At 43.9% G+C, this 18,572-nt stretch overlaps 2 protein-coding genes across 3 annotated transcripts in view; one reads left to right on the top strand and one right to left on the bottom strand.

Moving 5' to 3' along the window:
• Nucleotides 1-18,572, bottom strand: part of CLNS1A (chloride nucleotide-sensitive channel 1A) — a 368,760-nt gene that overhangs the window by 334,435 nt on the left and 15,753 nt on the right. The window contains exon 7 of one of the 2 annotated variants that reach the window (XM_068417684.1): nucleotides 14,366-14,376. The exons of the other annotated variant lie outside the window; for it this stretch is intronic. The gene's annotated coding sequence lies outside the window, so the exon portion shown is untranslated. Of the gene's footprint in view, nucleotides 1-14,365; nucleotides 14,377-18,572 lie in introns of those variants that run through there. 2 annotated transcript variants of the gene reach the window in all.
• Nucleotides 1,156-16,957, top strand: AQP11 (aquaporin 11). Its single transcript, XM_068417636.1, is given in 5 exon segments — nucleotides 1,156-1,510; nucleotides 1,624-2,274; nucleotides 8,139-8,255; nucleotides 15,430-15,458; nucleotides 15,460-16,957. Coding segments are annotated over 4 exon segments (837 nt in total). The 5' UTR covers nucleotides 1,156-1,510; nucleotides 1,624-1,679; the 3' UTR covers nucleotides 15,556-16,957.

Raw genomic sequence — 18,572 nt, 5'->3', positions numbered from 1 at the left:
AGACCTCGATCAGGCAAAAGTCATTCTTGCCAGGTCTGATAAACTGTCATCTTTGATACCACCTTGTGGCAAAAAACCTGGATCCTAGAAATACTCAGCATTTGTCCCTCCTTGCAGGTGCCTTTAACCGCAGCACAGTGATAACCGCTGCCAGCAGCGCTTCAGTTTTATAGTTCATAAAACCAGGATTTTGGCACTACTAAAAATGCAGCACCAGTCAGTGACGGAGAGGACGAAAAGCAGGAAAAAGCACCGTAAAAAAGCATTTATTCTTTCCACAGGGCGAGAACTAAAGTGGTACATCAAAGGACACATGGCAGAACCATTCGTGTGCTCAGAGCCCACAGATTTATTTCTCTCTTCCCCTCCTGCAAAGCACTCGTGGTGAAAGGTACAACCTGTTCCAAACACCTAACTGCAACATAGCAGTAGAGACTGAAGAAAAACTCAGCCCCAGTGTAACAGGACAGGAGGCATTTACGTCCATTACCTCACACTGGACTTACCCTTCTCAGTTACTAGGAACAAAAAATCATCCTGAAGTTAATTTACCCTGTTTTCCAGGGCCGTCCTGAGGCCATTTGGGGCCTGTTATGAAAGCCAACGTTACCACCTTCCGCAGCATGAGGACGATGCCTATTTTTAGCGTTACTTCCACTGGAGAAGCCCAAGAATCCCCACCTGCCTCCTCCTGACGCTTCTCTCAAGCGTCTGTTCTCTCAGCAAGCGGGAGGAAGAGACCGAACTGACCCACACGCCTGCCTCGGAGCAGCCAGGCTCCCAGGAACGAGGCAAACTGCTCTAAAAGCCTTCAGCCAGACCGAGGCCAGCGGCAGCCGCCAGCACCCCCTCGGTTTTGCTCCTCCCGGCCCTGCGGCTGGCGAGCAGAGGCCGCTCCTCGCCTCACCCCCCCTCACCTCGCCGGCCCCCCCGCCCTCACTTCACCTCAGCGCCGACGGCCGCAGCCCGCGCGCGGGAAGGGACCGGCGGCGCCTCGCGCCCCAGCCCGCCGGGCGCGCGCACCACCCCCCCCAACTCCTTCCCGCTCCTGGCGCCCCCCGCCGGGCGCCGCGCGCATGCGCGGTTCCGCAGCCCTCGCGCGCTGCCGGCGGCTGCGGCCGCCCCGGGTCGAGCAGAGCCCGGCGGAGGAGGAGGAGGAGGCGACGCCGCCGCCTCGCCTCGCCTCGCCTCACCCCGCCGCCGGGACGGAGCTTATCCTTGAACTGCTTTCGCCTGCCTGCCGAGAGGCCGCGCTACCAACCCGACCGAGAAATCGCCTTCTGTTCCCCCGTGGGCGAGAGCGGGGGCCGGGGCCCTCCCCCGCCACCGCGGGCTCAGGGGAGCGCCGTCCGCCCCGCCGCGGAGGGGCTGAGGGGAGGCAGAGCCCCTTTCTTCTAACCCATGCCTCTTGTCCACCGCCCTTCTCCTCACCTCTTCCCTGGCAGGATCCCCCTGCCCTCTCCCCTCTCCGCCTGGGCTCCCCTGCCCTTTGCTCCCCGGCGAGCGCAGGGTGAGTCAGGCGCCTCGCAGGCTGCAGGCAGGTGGGGACAGAACCTGGCTCCTACCTCAAAGGGAAGAGGGTGGTCATTCTCCTTCCCTCTCCCGCTTTCTTTCTCCCCACAGGTGGTGGGGCTGGACCAGGGTGAACTCCGAGTCCTCCGGCCTGTGAAGCTCTCGCCATGGCTGTCGGTGGGGTCGGGACCTCGCTCCTGCTCATGGCAGGCATCGTGGTGACGGTGGGGCTGTGCAGGAGAGTCACCCGCCGCCAGCTGCGCTCCCACCACGGCCTTTACACTTTCCTTTTGGAGATGTTTAGCACCTTCCAGATTTGCGCCTGCACTAACGAGCTCGGCCTGCTCGGCAACGTGGAGCCGAAGCCGCACACCGCCCTCACTCTCACCTACGGTTTCACCGTCCTGCACGGCTTGACCCTAACTGGCAGCACATGCAATCCCTGTGGTACCTTGCAGCCCATGTGGGGCGGTGGGGTATCGGTCAAGACGGGTGGACTCAAGATCGGCGCTCAGTTCGTGGCTGCAGTGCTTGCCAGAGTGTTTATGCACTTTATCTGGAGCCTGGAGATGGCAGAGCCACATTTTGGAGCTCTCTCACAAGGCTGCAGCAACCCCATGCAGACTACAGAGATGCAGGCGTTCTGCATAGAACTGCTGTTTTCTGTCGTTTTCCAGCTGGCCATCCTGCGAGTGGAAAGTGTTAACCCCAAGTACAAAGTCCATTTGATTGCTCTTCTCATCACCATGCTGGTGTATGCAGGTTAGTCTTTTTTTTTTTTTTCCTCTGATCCCACGTATGCAGAGTTCATTTGGAGTTTATGTCAAGTTTGCCTGGTTAGATCGCAGGCAGATGTGGGGTTAAGAATGAAATGTGTCAGGAATTTAAAATTATGTCAAATCTATAAGTAAATAGCATTAAGAGTTTCACTGCTAAGATGTCTCAGCGAAGGATCATTTCATAATCTGACTTTATATAGCATGAGAGATTTCGTACAGTGTGCTCTGATCTCTAAGTGGCATTGCGAGAGAGCACAACTGTCTGCATCAGGAAAAAATGCTGATTGTGCAATTGCAGGGTACAGACCAGTAATATGGAAGTTCAGCATTTACATAATGCATAATTCATATCAGTGCAGTTTATTTAACTGCATTAAATCCTTAGATCAGAAGCAGGAATGGTTATTTGTAGAATGCATGCAGAAATGATAAAATAATACCTCATGAAACCAAATGTAAAAAAAGAAAGTAGGTAGGTGCCTGTTATATCGTGGTGTTTACAGGAGTCTCCTGTCTCTGCAGTGCCCTGTGTGGCTGTGTCCTTGCCTCTGCCTGTCACCTCATGCTTCCCAGAGCTGGGACACTGTCACCTGCGCAGCCTCTCTGGACGGGTGGGAAGGAAGAGCTGAGGGGAGTCAGGCTGAACTTTCCTTCAGCTGACTGTTTGTGCTCTGTGTTGTCCCCAGTGAAGTGCCACAGTTATGTCACTTGTCACTTGAGGACTGCCCTGGAGGGACTGGGTTGTACTGCGAAGGAGATTCTGTAGTTTAGGGTACAGGGAGGTGAGAGAGAGATGGTTATGGAACTTCTTGCTTGTGCTACAGCCCCCACCACAGAGGAAGTCACCTAGGAAATTGTCAAATCCATTTATGAGAGAGGGAGATCACTCTTTTATCTACAAATATCTGAGATGTCATTGACATCTTGTCCAAAAGGTTTAACTGTATTATGCTCTCTAACATAATAGTGTATAGTAGAATAAAATATTTTCAGATCTATTAATGAAAACACCTTTACTCATTATGTTTAGCTCAAATTAGCTAATACCCAAAAGATTAAAAGAAGTGCATGGAGAATTTTGAGAATTAATTTAGCAATGTGAACTACTTTCTAAAATTAATTTTTGAAGGCAGAGGCAAGGTGTCAATGCATTTTAGCACATTAAATATATTTCTGAATTGCTCAGTAGAAGTGTAGCCAAAGATTAGCCTCCCTCTTCTACAAGCATAGAAGGCTGGATTCCTGATTCTTAACTTGCTTAGCTAATAGTCACATAAAATAATACATGTCATGTTGCCTTTCTCTTAGCTAGTTCATACAAAGAATTCATGCCCAGTGTTGTTGGCCAGGCTGGCCTCCTGTCTTGTCCTAGCAGGAGAAGGCTGTGGACCAAGTCCCCTTCCTTGACATAAACTTGGACTTGTTACGACTACCCAGTGCAATCGATCTGCACGTACTTCTAGGAATCATCAGACCTGCTGCGCCCCGGCCTCTTTCACATGCACAGCTTGTGCTGTATCGTGTGCAGAACACCCTGTGCTGCCTGGACATTTTTCTTTCCATTTCTTTTAATCTACAATCAAGTCCTAAGGTTTGCACTCTTTGATGTACACTTGGGTTTAAAAGGAAAGGTGAAAAGTGCCGTCCTCCCCCTGCAGTAGTCATGAGCCCGGTGTTTACTGTGCACTCCTAAGATGTGGATTGAAGCCTCCTGAAGCAGAGGAGGGCATAAACCCCAAGATTCCTATCACGAAGCTGTTATACAAGTGTGGGAGCAGGCTGCTGCTATTAATTTCTTTCTGTGATGGAAGTCACAGGCTTGCACTGTAACAGATCTCTTTCAGGTTAGGTAGGTACACACAGGACACCTTAGAGGTTCTCAGACCTTTCTTGCTGCCTCTTTCCCTCTGCCCACATTACACACCAACGTTCCCCAGGATATCCTCCATTCTTCTGCCCCCTCCGTTTTGAGGGCTGCTGGTGGGGACCCCCTTCCCACAGCCACTCAGCACAGCCTCTTGACAGCATGCCAAGTGTCTGATAACCGCATCGGTTTTAGGTGATGCAAACGGGTACAGGATCGAGGGGTTTTATGTTTTTTGAGGATCATTCTAGTTTAGGGTTTTTCTGAAGATGAAAAATGGTAAAGTCAGAGACTGTAGGTTCTTCATGAGAAGGGCACCTAAATACAGTACATTAAGAACAGGGTTTTTTTTCTCCTGGAAAAAATTAATATATTCTGTTTCAGAAATGAAGAGGATTCTGGTTTGACAGCATTCCTCACCTATAGCTTGTATTTTATGAAGCTTCCTAGATCACAAAAATGCTTATTGGAAGGGGTCTCAACTCCAGTCTCCCACTCAGTGCAGGCCTGTTGCCTACACTAGATAGGTCGGTGTGGCTTTGTCTAGCTGAGTCCCAAAAACCTCCATGGATGTGAAGGGCCTGGTGGGTGGCCACGACCTGTGTCTGGTGCGTATATGCAACCCCAGTATATCCTGCGGCTCTCGTGGCGTAGCCCTAGCCATGGCTGTTCCACCTCCAGTTTGAGAAATGGTGCTTCGTACACAGCGTAGGAAGAGTGACTTCCAAATCGGGTGTCACAGATAGTGGCCTCCAGCAGGCCAGGTTCTCGTCTTCAGGCTTTGAAGACAGGCAGATGCTTAACTTAGCTCGGTGGATCATTCTCAGGAAATCTTCTGCACCTCTTCGTTAACTGTTTATAAGGAACTTGAGCGCTGCTTTAAGAGGAATGGATTTTTCTTGCTCACCCGGCACCAAAGGACTGGGCAACCAGCGCACATTTAGGCAAAGCAATGCTAATTTAGGCAAACTGGTAAAATTCTTTTTCCTACAAAAATAGCAAATAGTTTAGACTATTGTATGAATAATGATTTTTTCAAACTTTAATTTGACAGATAGAGTGTTCTAGCTAGGAACTCAGAAAGGTGCATTAAATTTACAAAATAAAATTAATGCTAGTGATTTGCTTGAATCCTGTGTCCAGTTCTGGGCCCCACACTTCAAGAAAGATGTTGAGGTGTTGGAGTGAGTCCAGAGGAGGGCGACCAAGCTGGTGAAGGGTCTGGAGGGTCTGACCTACAAGGAACGGCTGAGGGAGCTGGGGGTGTTTAGCCTGGAGAAGAGGAGGCTCCGAGGTGACCTTATTGCAGTCTACAACTGCCTGAAGGGAGGTTGTAGTGGAGTGGGAGTCGGCCTCTTCTCCCGGGCAACTAGCGATAGGACAAGAGGACACAGCCTCAAGCTTGGCCAGGGGAGGTTCAGGTTGGATATTAGGAAGCATTTCTTCTCAGAAGGGGTCATTAGACATTGGAAGGGGCTGCCCAGGGAGGTGGTGGAGTCACCATCTCTGGAGGTGTTTAAGAAAAGACTGGACATGGCACTTAGTGCCATGGTCTAGTTGACGTGGTGGTGTCAGGGCAATGGTTGGACTCGATGATCCCAGAGGTCTCTTCCAACCTGATTGATTCTGTGATTCTGTGATTTCTTTTTACACACTGATTTTAAAAAAATCAATTGTGCTTTCAGGATCTGTGTTTATTACTGTTATGAATGAACCAGAAATGTTAGAAAATACATCTCATACATAGTATATCATATTTCATTCCATGAATTATGTTCTACTGTATGTTTGAAAGCTGTATCCTATAAGAGGAATGATTGCAGTCTAAAAAAGGACTGTAAGAAGGAATATCTCTTGCTCCATATCAAATTTGGTTTGTGTAAACCAAATTTAGTTTTTCTTTAGTTTTTCTTCTACTTTTTCATAGCTAAAAATATTTGCATTTTTTTTACATATAGACTTCCACAGACCAAATTTTTATAATACACAAAAGGTCCAATACTGCCTTCACTGTTCCTTCTACTGAATAAAAGGAAAAAGATAATATTATGGTTTTACCTATTAAGGGAGTGATTCAGAAGCTAAGGATGCAGACCATACACCTGTTGGTAAAGAACATTTTTGGATATTTCCTTTGGGAAAATATTTAATTAGGGGAAGAAAAAAGCACACCTTTTGAGGGCTTTTTCATTTACAGGCAATATCACAATGAAGTCAGAATTGTATGAAATTGGTTAGATGTTTCTGAGCCTAACATACCAAGGTAAAAATGACATACATATTTTTAATTCCAAGTTTCTTCCTAATTTTGTTTTTGCCTTTAGTAATTTCAAAAGTTAAAATTACTTTCTCACACATGGTGTGGAGCACACATTACTTCACCTTTTTGAGTTTTTATGTGTACAACACCAAAGATGTTACACATCTTTTGCTATAAAATCACTTTATCTTTTCTGGTGCACAGACTGAGATGTTTATTAAATATTTTTAAATAAGATTATACTAGTGGCCCTGGCCTATGGTTGATATTCCAGTGGTTATTAATAATTAATATTGAAGAAATACAGCAGTTAAAACTGTCTCGTTTTTAATGTTCAGCAACTGCATCCTGAGAGTGAAATTCTACTCTTAAATGTGTGTTTGGGGATATAAATGCAGAAGCAGTAGATTCATAAATGGATTAAAGCACAGTAAATTATTGTAGATGGCTTCCTGGCAGCAGTGGAAGTTGTTAATGTGTCAACGTGCAGAATAACAGACTGCACCGTAAATCTGAGCTGCTGTTGAGAAGAAGCGTAAAACCAGAGTAAACTGAGTAGGTCACCAAAGGTTAAAACCTTCCTGAAGTGTAATAACAGTAAAAGAAATAATGAGTGTAGAGAAAGAGAAATACAGGGGGATGATGGAGACCTTACTGAAGCTTCTGGTGAATGATTGCATACTCCTAACAAATGAAGATTACAGCAGCATGGTATTTGTGCAAAGGATATGTTCCAAGCTCATGCTGGCTTACTTGGGAAATAAAGAATAAGCTTTAAGAAACTGAATAGTCACAACTACATAATATTTTATCTATTAACCTAATTATTAATCTAATAGATTAATAGATAAAACAGATACGAGGTGGTTAGTAACTAACAGTACAGAAATACAGATAATTTTGTTATGAGTAATTCTTTTTCTACAGGTTTGCAATGAGAGGAACAACATATGTCACAATTAAAAACACCTCCAGGTACATCTGCAGTGTAGTTTCAGTTCAGTCTCCACCATGTGATATGTTCAGATCAAGTTATTTAGAGAATGTTTAGGCAACTTCATCTACACCTGAAGTCAGAGGCCAGGAAAGATGTTTGGCTTCTTTAAGCTTCCTTTTTCAAGACAGCGGAGTGGCGTTTGCTTTTATTTTCTTCAAACAACGTACAGAATGATTGTGAAGGCTTTTCCCACACTTATTACCATATGATAATCTTAGTGTTCTATAAATTGATATGATAATATTAGTGTTCTAATAAGAAAGTAGAGAGGTCAGCTTAGCAAGAACAGCGCTTGACAGTTTTTTTCCATTACCTTACATATGTGTTAATGCAACATGGGGATGTAATGAAAGCTCAGTGTTTGCTTACTAATATTTGTGTAATTTCTGTCTCTTTTAAAAGTGTGATACAGACTATTAGTAAAAGAGCTTATAGTTTTATCAACAGAAATATTCAACATTAGTCATACCCATCTCTTCAGAGAATATTTGCTAGAAAGAGAAGAAGGAAGTTATAGCCTACACTTCAGATATTTTAAAGCATTAAACTGTTAAACATATCAGGTAAATAACTTCAGAGGAGTTTATCTGTTCAAATGGTTTCTGCTAGTTCATTTTATTGTGGGGTGTACATTTCTTGTGGTGCTGTGTATGTGCGTTTCAATATTAATTTAAAAAAATGTTAAGGAAGGTGGTTTGAATTCATATTGTTTTCATTTTATTGCAGGTGGAAATCTCACAGGAGCAGTATTTAACCCAGCACTGGCTTTTTCATTACATGCAAATTGTTTCTATGACAAATTTTTGAGTTACTCACTAGTATATTGGATAGCACCATCCTTAGGTAAGTTCTTAATACTTGATGTATTTGAGAAAGTGTACATGCTTCGAAAATCAGGAAATAGGTATTCTTTATTTGAAGGGCTGCTCGTTTTCTGCTTTAAATAAAATCCAGAAAATAGTCAATTGTAACTTAGGTGTAGAAGTCATTCAGAATCATGGTTCGTTTTCAAATGTAGGCTGTGTATTTTAAACTTGTTTAATGCTCTGTGTAAAGCACCTGTAACAGTCTGTTTTGTTAACCAAAATTTCATTTTCAAAGTCTAAATACTTTGGGGATCCTTTGAGCAAGAAAATGTACCTACCAAAAAACCCCAACAGCACAATTCTAAATGGAAAGAAGTTAGTGTTTAGGTTAGGGCTAACTAGTTAGTTATAAACCAACAGCTGTTTACTCTGGAGCGTGATGCTTTCAAAGCTCCCTACTGTTTGGGACTTCATGCCTTGGTATGAAAATCCAGCCTGTTTGAGGTACGCTGTGTAATTCTCACACTGACCAAAGGCCCAACTGTAGATTCTCCTTTTTAATGTTCTGCTAGAAGAGGCTACCTGAAAGTAAATATTAGCCTGATTAAGTTGAAGAAGAGAAGCATACTGGTTAGCGTGCAGTTTCTGTCTTGCTTTGTGACAGTATACAGAAAATGAGGATAATTAATGAAAAAAAAATCCCACAGGGATTAGGACAAGTGCTTAAAATACGCTTTCTCAATTATTATGATTATGATATCAAATCTCTTTTATCTCCATAATGTCTAAACTTCATGGTTCCCATTCTGTGTTTTTTCCCCCCAAACACTGTTGGAAACAATTTGTTCTTAGTTTAAGAATAAGGAATATTAGTAACTGGATTTTTTCTAACTTAAATTATGGTTTTAATTTGGAAGCTATTAATTTTAACTTCTAGTTGTGTGCAGATGAAAATACTTCCTGCTGTTGATTGTTTACAGTTAGTCCTTACAAATCTTGAGCTTTCTGCTTAGAGGGTATATAAAGAAGCCGTCTGCTAATCCCGAGTGTTTTCATGATGGTTAATCCTATTAGAAGGTACAACAGTGATGAAGGTACAACAGCGTGTGAAACACACACGGGAAACATCTCAAAGGGCTCCAGGTACAAGAAGTAACTTGTTTTTCTTGTTTGAGTTCATGTCTGAGCATGTTCTACTTGCATTGACTCTCACTCAGTCAAAAATGGAGGCAGAATTTTTAGCCTAACTAAAATTCCCTGTAATGCAATTTTGTTAAATTAGATATCCAAACAGGATGGCAGAACAATAGAGTAATCTTGATAAAAGCCCATGCACTGTTCCAGCTAATAGCTGATGACATGTCTTAGGCAAAGCTGATGAGCTGATGAAATATCATTGATATTTCTCAGCGTTCAAGTTTAGCTTTCTGGTATATTAATTAATTTCAACCTGATAACCATTTTGAGATTTTCCAGGTTGTAAGTAAGTACTTGGGATTTAATATTTTGGCAAGTGATCTAAAGAAACAGGAGGCATTGTGAAACACCGTGTTCTCCTTATGATGCAAGATGCATCCTGCAGAACTGCTTTGCAGAAAGCCTTCAGGGGATCTCAGCTTGAGTAAGAAAACCAGCAGATGTTAACTCAAATGGAACCATGACTTGAGGAATTTAGACTGCAGTTAGGGAGTAATGTTACATTTCTGTGAAAATTTATAAACAGCCATTTTTCATTAGTTAACATATAGAAAATACATACAGAATATATTGAATTCTGTCTCTTAATGTATGAGGGGAAGGAGCTCCAGACCAAGCTGTTGCAAAGATGTGAATACTCGGGAAACATCACTTTCTGTGCAGTGTCACTATGTAGCCAAACATTTTGTTACAGATCTCAGGTCTGTGGATCACTTGAAGGGCTGAGTAGTCTATTAGTAACATAAATATCTCATTACAAGACAAAGGAGCTTCATGGATACATATAGACCTTATCTTATAGACCAAGAGTTGTAAACAAATGTAAGGTGTCTGAGGTGGAAGTATAAAGGAGATGATAGATAGTTATATTTGAAAACTGAATTGATGAATACAGGAGTGCAGATCTACAAATCTAACGTGAAATGACATTTTTCTGACACTTTTTGAAAATAAAATAATAGGAATAGAATTTTTTCTCCAAAATTGGACCAAATGATGAGGCATCTAGGAAAATGACCTGTTATGATGATGATAAACTTCTTGTGAAAAGCACCTTTAAGCGGAATCATAAAAGTGGATGATGAGGGGAGGGATATTTTAAATTTAGTTGTAAAAATTCCTTTCAGAATCCATGTGTCAGCAGAAATACTGTTTCGGACTTCCTAGAAACTTGCAGAGTCATAGTGGTAGGCTAATTTGATCATAGAATGTCAGGGGTTGGAAGGGACCTCTGGAAATCATTGAGTCCAACCCCCCTGCCAGAGCAGGACCAATCTAGATGTCTTGGTGTCTTACTTTTCCCAGCATTAGCATCTCAGATGGTTAAATTGCTTTGTTCTTATTTTGGAGAATTCTTTTAGGAGTCTGTTAGGTTTTTTTGTGATTTGCTGTACTACCCACCCTAGGCAGGACCGTGGACTAGCATACCATGAAACTTGAAATTGCTTGTGCAAAGTGCAATATGATCTCATGTATGGGCATAGCAAATACCCCTGAGGACAAGGAGACTGAGACCATTCAGTATATAATGCGTACCCCGCACTTCAAGAAAGATGTTGAGGTGTTGGAGCGAGTCCAGAGGAGGGCGACCAAGCTGGTGAAGGGTCTGGAGGGTCTGACCTACGAGGAACGGCTGAGGGAGCTGGGGTTGTTTAGCCTGGAGAAGAGGAGGCTCAGAGGTGACCTTATTGCAGTCTACAACTACCTGAAGGGAGGTTGTAGTGAAGTGGGAGTCGGCCTCTTCTCCCGGGCAACTAGCGATAGGACAAGAGGACACAGGCTCAAGCTTCGCCAGGGGAGGTTCAGGTTGGACATTAGGAAGAATTTCTTTTCAGAAAGGGTCATTAGCCATTGGAAGGGGCTGCCCAGGGAGGTGGTGGAGTCACCATCTCTGGAGATGTTTAAGAAAACACTGGCCATGGCACTTAGTGCCATGGTCTAGTTGACATGGTGGTGTCAGGACAACGGTTGGACTCGATGATCCCAGAGGTATCTTCCAACCTGGTTGATTCTGTACCCTGATCTAGCCGTAAGCCAGCTCTTAACTGTCAACTTTAAAACAATTTTCTTAGAAAGGACACTTAGAACAAGAGGAAGATTGATTATCACCTTCACAAGAGGAGGAGGAAGTGGAAGTTTCTTTTAGGATAAACAAATCTGCTGGTGGTTTATGGTCTTTCATGAGTATAATCTTGGAGCTGTAGTTAAGAACTCATTTTTCAAAATGGCTTCAGTGAAGTTTTGATGCAGGTGATTCTCCAGTAGCATTAAAACAGCTAATTCCTGTAGTAAAAATAGATGTCAGCAAGTGTTTGTGACTTGGCATAGGCACGCCTGAATTCTGCACTCTACAAAGATAGATAGTTTCTGTTTCACTGCCAAAGGAATTTTTTAGTTGTCCGGGCATGATTATACCATTAGTAACGACGGGGACCGAGCTAATGCTGCTTTTTCAGTACCAGGGAGATGGCAGCTACGAATGGAAGAGTTGGTGACAAGATACTGGACATGAGGGCAATAAAATGGGATGCTTTTTCCTGGACAGGTGCCAGCTCAGCATCCTGCTACAAAATCAATACCCACTTCTTTACATCAGTTTTACCAGAAAGACTAATACTGTTCCTTAGAAGAAAATGTTTTTTCACCATCAGGATAGAAAATAAATGCCACAAAGGTCACTTAGCAGTAGATGTAAATGGAGGAGGTAAGCAAGGGAGAAGGCTACAGGTGAAACGTTCACCTTTCTGCTCAGAGGAGAGGGTATTCAGAGGTTTCCATCGAGTTCAGTACACTTAAGCATGGAGCTTAGCAAAGAAACAAGAATTGCAAGTCCATGTGCAGTGAAATGATCAGCGTCTCAGGGACTTGGTAGCAAAGGAGGGTTTCAATAACCAGCAGAAGTCTCCTACTCCCAGACCCTGGTCCTCCTAGGGGTTTTCAGCTATGCAGACATCATCTGACAGGAAAACTCTTACGCAGTGAGTGAATGCAACCCAAGATGTTCCCAGAAAACTGTCACTAATCAAGTCTAATTCAATTACTAAAGGGCCAGTGAGTGGTAATCCTGTACTTGACCTGCTCACAAGCAGGGAAGAACTGGTGGTGAATGTGGCCACTTGGGTTGTGGTCCTCATGAGAGTTCAGAGTCCAGAGAAGACTGGGAAGGTAAATAGCAGAGCTCTTCGGACTTCAGGAGAACAAAATTCTGCTTATTTAGGGAATTGCTAGGTCAGTAGTAATTCCCTTGGAAGCTGCCACCAATGGGACAAGTATCCCATGGAAAGGTGATTTTTCAAAAAAAGCTTACTGAGAGCTCAGTAACAGATTAGGATGTGCAGGAACAATCTGTCATGTAGTTAGAGTGGGAATTTAACAGAAGGCCTTTCCCTGCTGGCTAGACAAGAAGCTTCCCTATAAACAAAGGAGAGCATGTAAGAAGTAGAAACAGGGACAGGCAGCAAAGGAGGAGTGTAAAAGCTTTGCAACAGGGTAGGAAGAACATAGAGAAGCTCAGTGAATGCAAATCCGTTGGCTCTACGGGGATTCACCTAAAAATGCAGGTAGAGTTGGCTGATGTTATTGTTGTCCATCATTTATGAGAAGTTACAGCAGTTGGAGGAGCTTCCTGACAATTGGAAATGTGATAATACTCTGCCTGCTTTTAATGAGGAGGAGGAGGAAGAGAAGCCAGGGAACTATAAGCTAGTTAGTCTCATGTCAGTCACTGGGAAGATGGTGGAGTATCTCGTCTTGGAATCCATTTCCAAGCATGTAAAAAACACAAAGGTAATCAGGAACAGTCAGCCCAGATTTAGAGAGGGCAATCCCTGCTCAGCCAGCGTGACTGCCTTCCGTGATGAAACGGATGTCTGTGGGAGTATGAGCCAGCAGTGTGCCCAGGTGGCCAAGAAGGCCAACAGCATCCTGGCTTGTATCAGCACTAGGGTGGCCAGCAGGACTAGGGCAGGGATCGCCCCCCTGTACTCGGCACTGGTGAGGCTGCACCTTGAATCCTGTGTTCAGTTTTGGGCCCCTCACGACAAGAAAGACCTTGAGGTGCTGGAGCGAGTCCAGAGAAGGGCAACGAAGGTGGTGAAGGGTCTGGAGCACAAGTGTGATGAGGAGCAGCTGAGGGACCTGGGAGTGTTTAGTCTGGAGAAAAGGAGGCTGAGGGGAGACCTTCTCACTCTCTACAACTGCCTGAAAGGAGGGTGTAGCGAGGTGGGGGTCGGTCTCTTCTCCCAAGTGACAAGTGATAGGACGAGAGGAAACGGCCTCAGTTGCACCAGGGGAGGTTTAGATTGGATATCAGGGAAAATGTCTTCACTGAAAGGTGAAGTGAAATGCTTTACAAAAGCACTGGAACAGGCTGTCCAGGGGAGCGGTGGAGTCACCATCCCTGGGGGCATTTAAAAGCTGTGTAGATGTGGTGCTGAGGGACATGGTTTAGTGGTGGCCTTGGCAGTGCTGGGTTAACAGTTGGGCTTGATGATCTTAAAGGTCCTTTCCAAACAAAATGATTCTGTGATTCTATGAATGAGGGGGGGGGGCAGCATATGAAGTATACCTTCACTTCAGTAAAGCTTTTGACACCATCTCCCACAGCATTCTTAGTTCAGAGAAGTGGGGACTGCACAAAAAGACTGTTAGATGGAATAAAAATTGGCCAAACCATTGACCTGAAAACGTAATAATCGATGGATTGACATCTGGTTGATTGATGGCCAGTAACATACAGAGTATGCTGGTGTTGGTGCTGGAGTTGGTATTCCTCAGTATGTTCAACAGGGACCTGAATGTGAGTTTGTTCACAACAGTTTGTTCTCTCTACAAGTAAGCCAAACCACGTAATTTGGAGAACTGGGGCCAGTAGAACTGGGGACATTGTCTCCCTCTACTCAACGCTTGTGAGGTGGCATCTGGAACTTGTCTGGTCTGGAGTCCTCCAATTCAAGAGGAATGTAGAGAAAATAAAGGGGCCAGTCAATGGAGGACTACCAAGATGGTGAAGGGCCTGGAGTACCTGATCTGTGAGGGAAGGTTCAGAGAACTGGACTTGTTTAGGCTGACAAAGATGAGGTGAAAGGGTGTTTTAAGAGCAGTCAGAAGTTATTTGAAGAGTACTTACAAGGATGACAGAGACTAACTGTCCTGGGTATTGGCACACAAGGTAAGAACAGCAAGGACACAAGTTGTGGCATGGGAGGATTGAGTTAGGGTCCAGGAAAACCTTCAGGAGAAGGATGCAGCCCCACTGGAACAAGTTACCTGGAGAAGTGCTACAGTCTCCATCCATGGAGGTTTTGGGACTCAGCTAGACAGAGCCACACCGACCTATCTAGTGTAGGCAACAGACCTGCACTGAGTGGGTGATTGGACGAGAGACCCCTTCCAATAAGCTTTTTTGTGACCTAGAAAGCTTCATAAAATACAAGCTATGGGTGAGGAACGCTGTCAAACCAGAATCCTCTTCCTTTCTGAAACAGAATATATTAATTTTTTTCAGGAGAAAAAAAACCCTGTTCTTAATGTACTGTATTTAGGTGCCCTTCTCATGAGGAACCTACAGTCTCTAACTTTACCATTTTTCAGGTTCAGAATAAACCCTAAACTAGAATGATCTTCAAAAAAAATAAACCCCACGATCCTATACCTGTTTGCATCACCTAAAACTGATGCAGTTATCAAAACAGACACTTGGCAAACTCAGCCTTACCCAGTCGGCTGAGGAACAGAGGTTGAGCTGGTGGTTCAGTCCTGTATACGTCCAGCTACGAGAGGAGGCCTGATACAGCAACAGGAAGGTGCACGGGTTGGGTTCACCTGGTCAAACTGCTCTGCCTTTGGCTTGGCTTATACAGATCAGATTTCAAACAAGGAATATCCAAAGAACAACAAGATTATCAGCTCATAAGGATCACCTGCATGGTCAACAGTGTTTATTTTCAGTACCAGTACCATGTCCTTCTCAAATACACTGAAATAAAGGGCCTCTCTGTAATTTCTCTTTTCAGGTACAATACTGGTGGCTTTTATATGGGATGAACTCCTTCCTCGGATATCATGAGACATCAAATTCTGAATTCTGGCAGTACTACATCAAAAAATACCTTCAACATCTGCAGACATGGAGCTTTTAGAAAACTGTTGACATCAACTTCCACCCCACCTTTCAGCTGTGTTTTCAGATTTCATGTTTGAAATATTTGACTTACAATTTTGTATTCAAGTACTTATTTTGTAATAGCAGAGTGGGATTTTGAGACTACCTGCCAACATTTTCAGTTAAGCCATCTGAATGTGAAGGACTGTTCAAACATTGAAACTTTGTCACTTTAGCCCTAAGTGCCATTTGCTGACCTTTATTACAACTGCACGCAAAACTAATTCTAGAGAAAGTACCCAGTCCCTTCAAGGTTTGATTTTATTGGATTTCTTCCCATAGAAGGCACCTGCAAAAAAGGAGCTGAAGATTTCATTCTTGTAGTGACCTCATCATATTCCTACTTGCAATATCCGAACCTCTGAGAGGAAAAAAAGGCTACACCACTCCCTAGAAGAGTCTCCACAGCTCTGTTCTAGAAGTACCCTACACCAAAAGTAAAAATCTGTAGGACCAGGATTGTGTTAATAATACCTGAGTGCAGGTAAGTAACCCCTCACGTCCTTTCGGGAAGGCTCTGCCCCATCCTGTCCCACTGGAGTCTGTTGAATGTTTATCTTGGTTGGAAAGAGCAGTAATAAAGTATCATAAAATTCTGTAGACAGAAAAAGGGCATTTTAGGCAAAAAAAAACCCTTACTTTATCTGCAATTACTGCTGCCTCTTCACAGAGTAAAATAGACACAGTATATAGGGATGAATCATGTGGAACTTGATTTGTCCTTGATTTTATGTAACTCTTATCAGGTATTTTTCTTGAAATAAATGAATTTGCAATAGAAGAGAATAAATAAAAGAGCTAAAACCACAGGAAAGCTACAGCTGCACAAACACGCCCTTTATGGTGTTAGCTGAGGTGAAGAGCACCGATAGGTGCCATCCTCTGAAGTTCCATTTCTAGAACAAGGTTTCTGCTTCTGAATGCCTCTTAATTTTTATACATACCAAAATACATTTTTCAAATTTAAAACTAAATTCAGTTTTTCACTTTAGCTTTCACTTTTAGCTACTAGGTTTGAAAGGAGAGAGTTAACAAGCTCTACAAAGATCCCCGTAGCAGGCTCCTCTACTCCTTACCTAAGTCACCTTGCAGACCATCTTCTAAGAGGAAGGGAGGGAATCAGACAGGCTTTATTTCACAGTAAAATTACGAACCAAGTGTTAAACAGCTATTGCTGTCAGCTATCTTTTTTGCAAGAGGTCGGGAAGTGAATATTGTCAAGTAATTTCTTACTTGTTGCAATAAAATCTTTTCTCGTTTTAATTTTCCAAGGTACATTTAAGATTACAGTGCAAAATGAAATCAACTGTTTGAACATGCTTTTCATACAAGAGAGTCTTAATCCATGACCCTGTATTCATTCATTAAAATAAAATAAAAAAAACAGCTTGCTAATACAGTGAAGAGAACTAGAACTGCTGGGTCATTATTCACCAGCTCTTTATTACGAGTGTGAGTAAGCCTACCAAAGGGAACTCCTCTTTGGTAAAACTTCCTAGCAAGGACTAGACACCGCCACACTGTGAGCCTGATAAGGTGTGATCCTTGAGCAGGTTTTACATTCATCCGCTTATTTAGGCCAAGTGCAAGGTCCTGCACGTGGGTCGGGGCAATCACAGGCACAAATACAGGCGGGGTGGAGAATGGATTGAGAGCAGCCCTGAGGAGAAGGACTTGGGGGTGATGGGTGACAAGAAGCTCACCATGAGCCGGCAATGTGTGCTGGCAGCCCAGAAAGCCAACCATGTCCTGGGCTGCATCCCCAGCAGCGTGGCCAGCAGGGCGAGGGAGGGGATTCTGCCCCTCTACTCCACTCTAATGAGACCCCCCCTGCAGTGCTGCGTCCAGCTCTGGGGCCCCCAACAGAAGAAGGACGTGGAGCTGTTGGAGCGAGTCCAGAGGAGGCCACGAAGATGATGAGAGGGCTGGAGCACCTCTGCTATGGAGACAGGCTGAGAGAGTTGGGGCTGTTCAGCCTGGAGAAGAGAAGGCTCTGGGGAGACCTTCTAGCACCTTCCAGTACCTGAAGGGGCTACAGGAAAGCTGGAGAGGGACTTTTTACAAGGGCATGGAGTGATAGGATGAGAGGGGAATGGTTTTAAACTGAAAGAGGAGAGATTTAGATGAGATATTAGGAAGAAATTCTTGCCTGTGAGGGTGGCGAGACACTGGAACAGGTTGCCCAGAGAAGCTGTGGCTGCCCCCTCCCTGGCAGTGTTCAAGGCCAGGTTGGATGGGGCTTGGAGCAACCTGGTCTAGTGGAAGGTGTCCCTGCCCACGGCAGGGGGTTGGAACTAGATGATCTTTAAGGTCCCTTCCAACCCAAACCAGTCTGTGATTCTATGATTTATAACTCAGCCACAGAGGGTACAACAGAAACCCGATGCATGAGACCTCTGAAAACCAAGTACGTTTATACCATGTTCTGCTTCTAAACAGAGGAGGGTTCTACCTGTCATGTTCTTGCTTTACTGCTTTTTATCCCTTTTACCTATTTTTAAAGTGATTCACACCTTATAGATTCTTTTTTTTTTATCTCCCTGGGACTTTGCCTTCCCTGGTGTACTCAAGCCCAGTTTTTAGCCTCATTTCTTAAAGAAATGAGCCTTACATAATGAACTGATTTGCATGTCTCCTTTGAGCCCATGAGGCCCATAGGGTAAAGGTCTCAAAAATAAAACTCAAAGAACATAAAAAACAGGCAGCCAGGGAAAAGAGAAAGCAGAGATACAGACCTACAGGCAGCCAAGATTAGCTAGGTGAGAGGCCCTACTTCCACATCATTTCTGACAGCCTGCAAAAGCAAAGTCCATAAAGCAGAGAGGTCAGATCTGACTCCTGTATGTCCACGTTGTTTATTTTGGCATAACATAGAGTTTAAAAAAAACTGGTACAAATTTGGGTGATTAACAAGTAGTTGCTCTATTTATAGGCACTAGAAGTAGAATATAAAATAAAAATCAAAATCACTAAGAAATAGGCAAGCCTTAAACT

Source organism: Nyctibius grandis, chromosome 2 (assembly GCF_013368605.1).
Source record: "Nyctibius grandis isolate bNycGra1 chromosome 2, bNycGra1.pri, whole genome shotgun sequence".
In the NCBI taxonomy this organism is placed as follows: Eukaryota; Metazoa; Chordata; class Aves; order Nyctibiiformes; family Nyctibiidae; genus Nyctibius; species Nyctibius grandis.
This window is presented reverse-complemented; position numbering and strand designations above follow the sequence as displayed.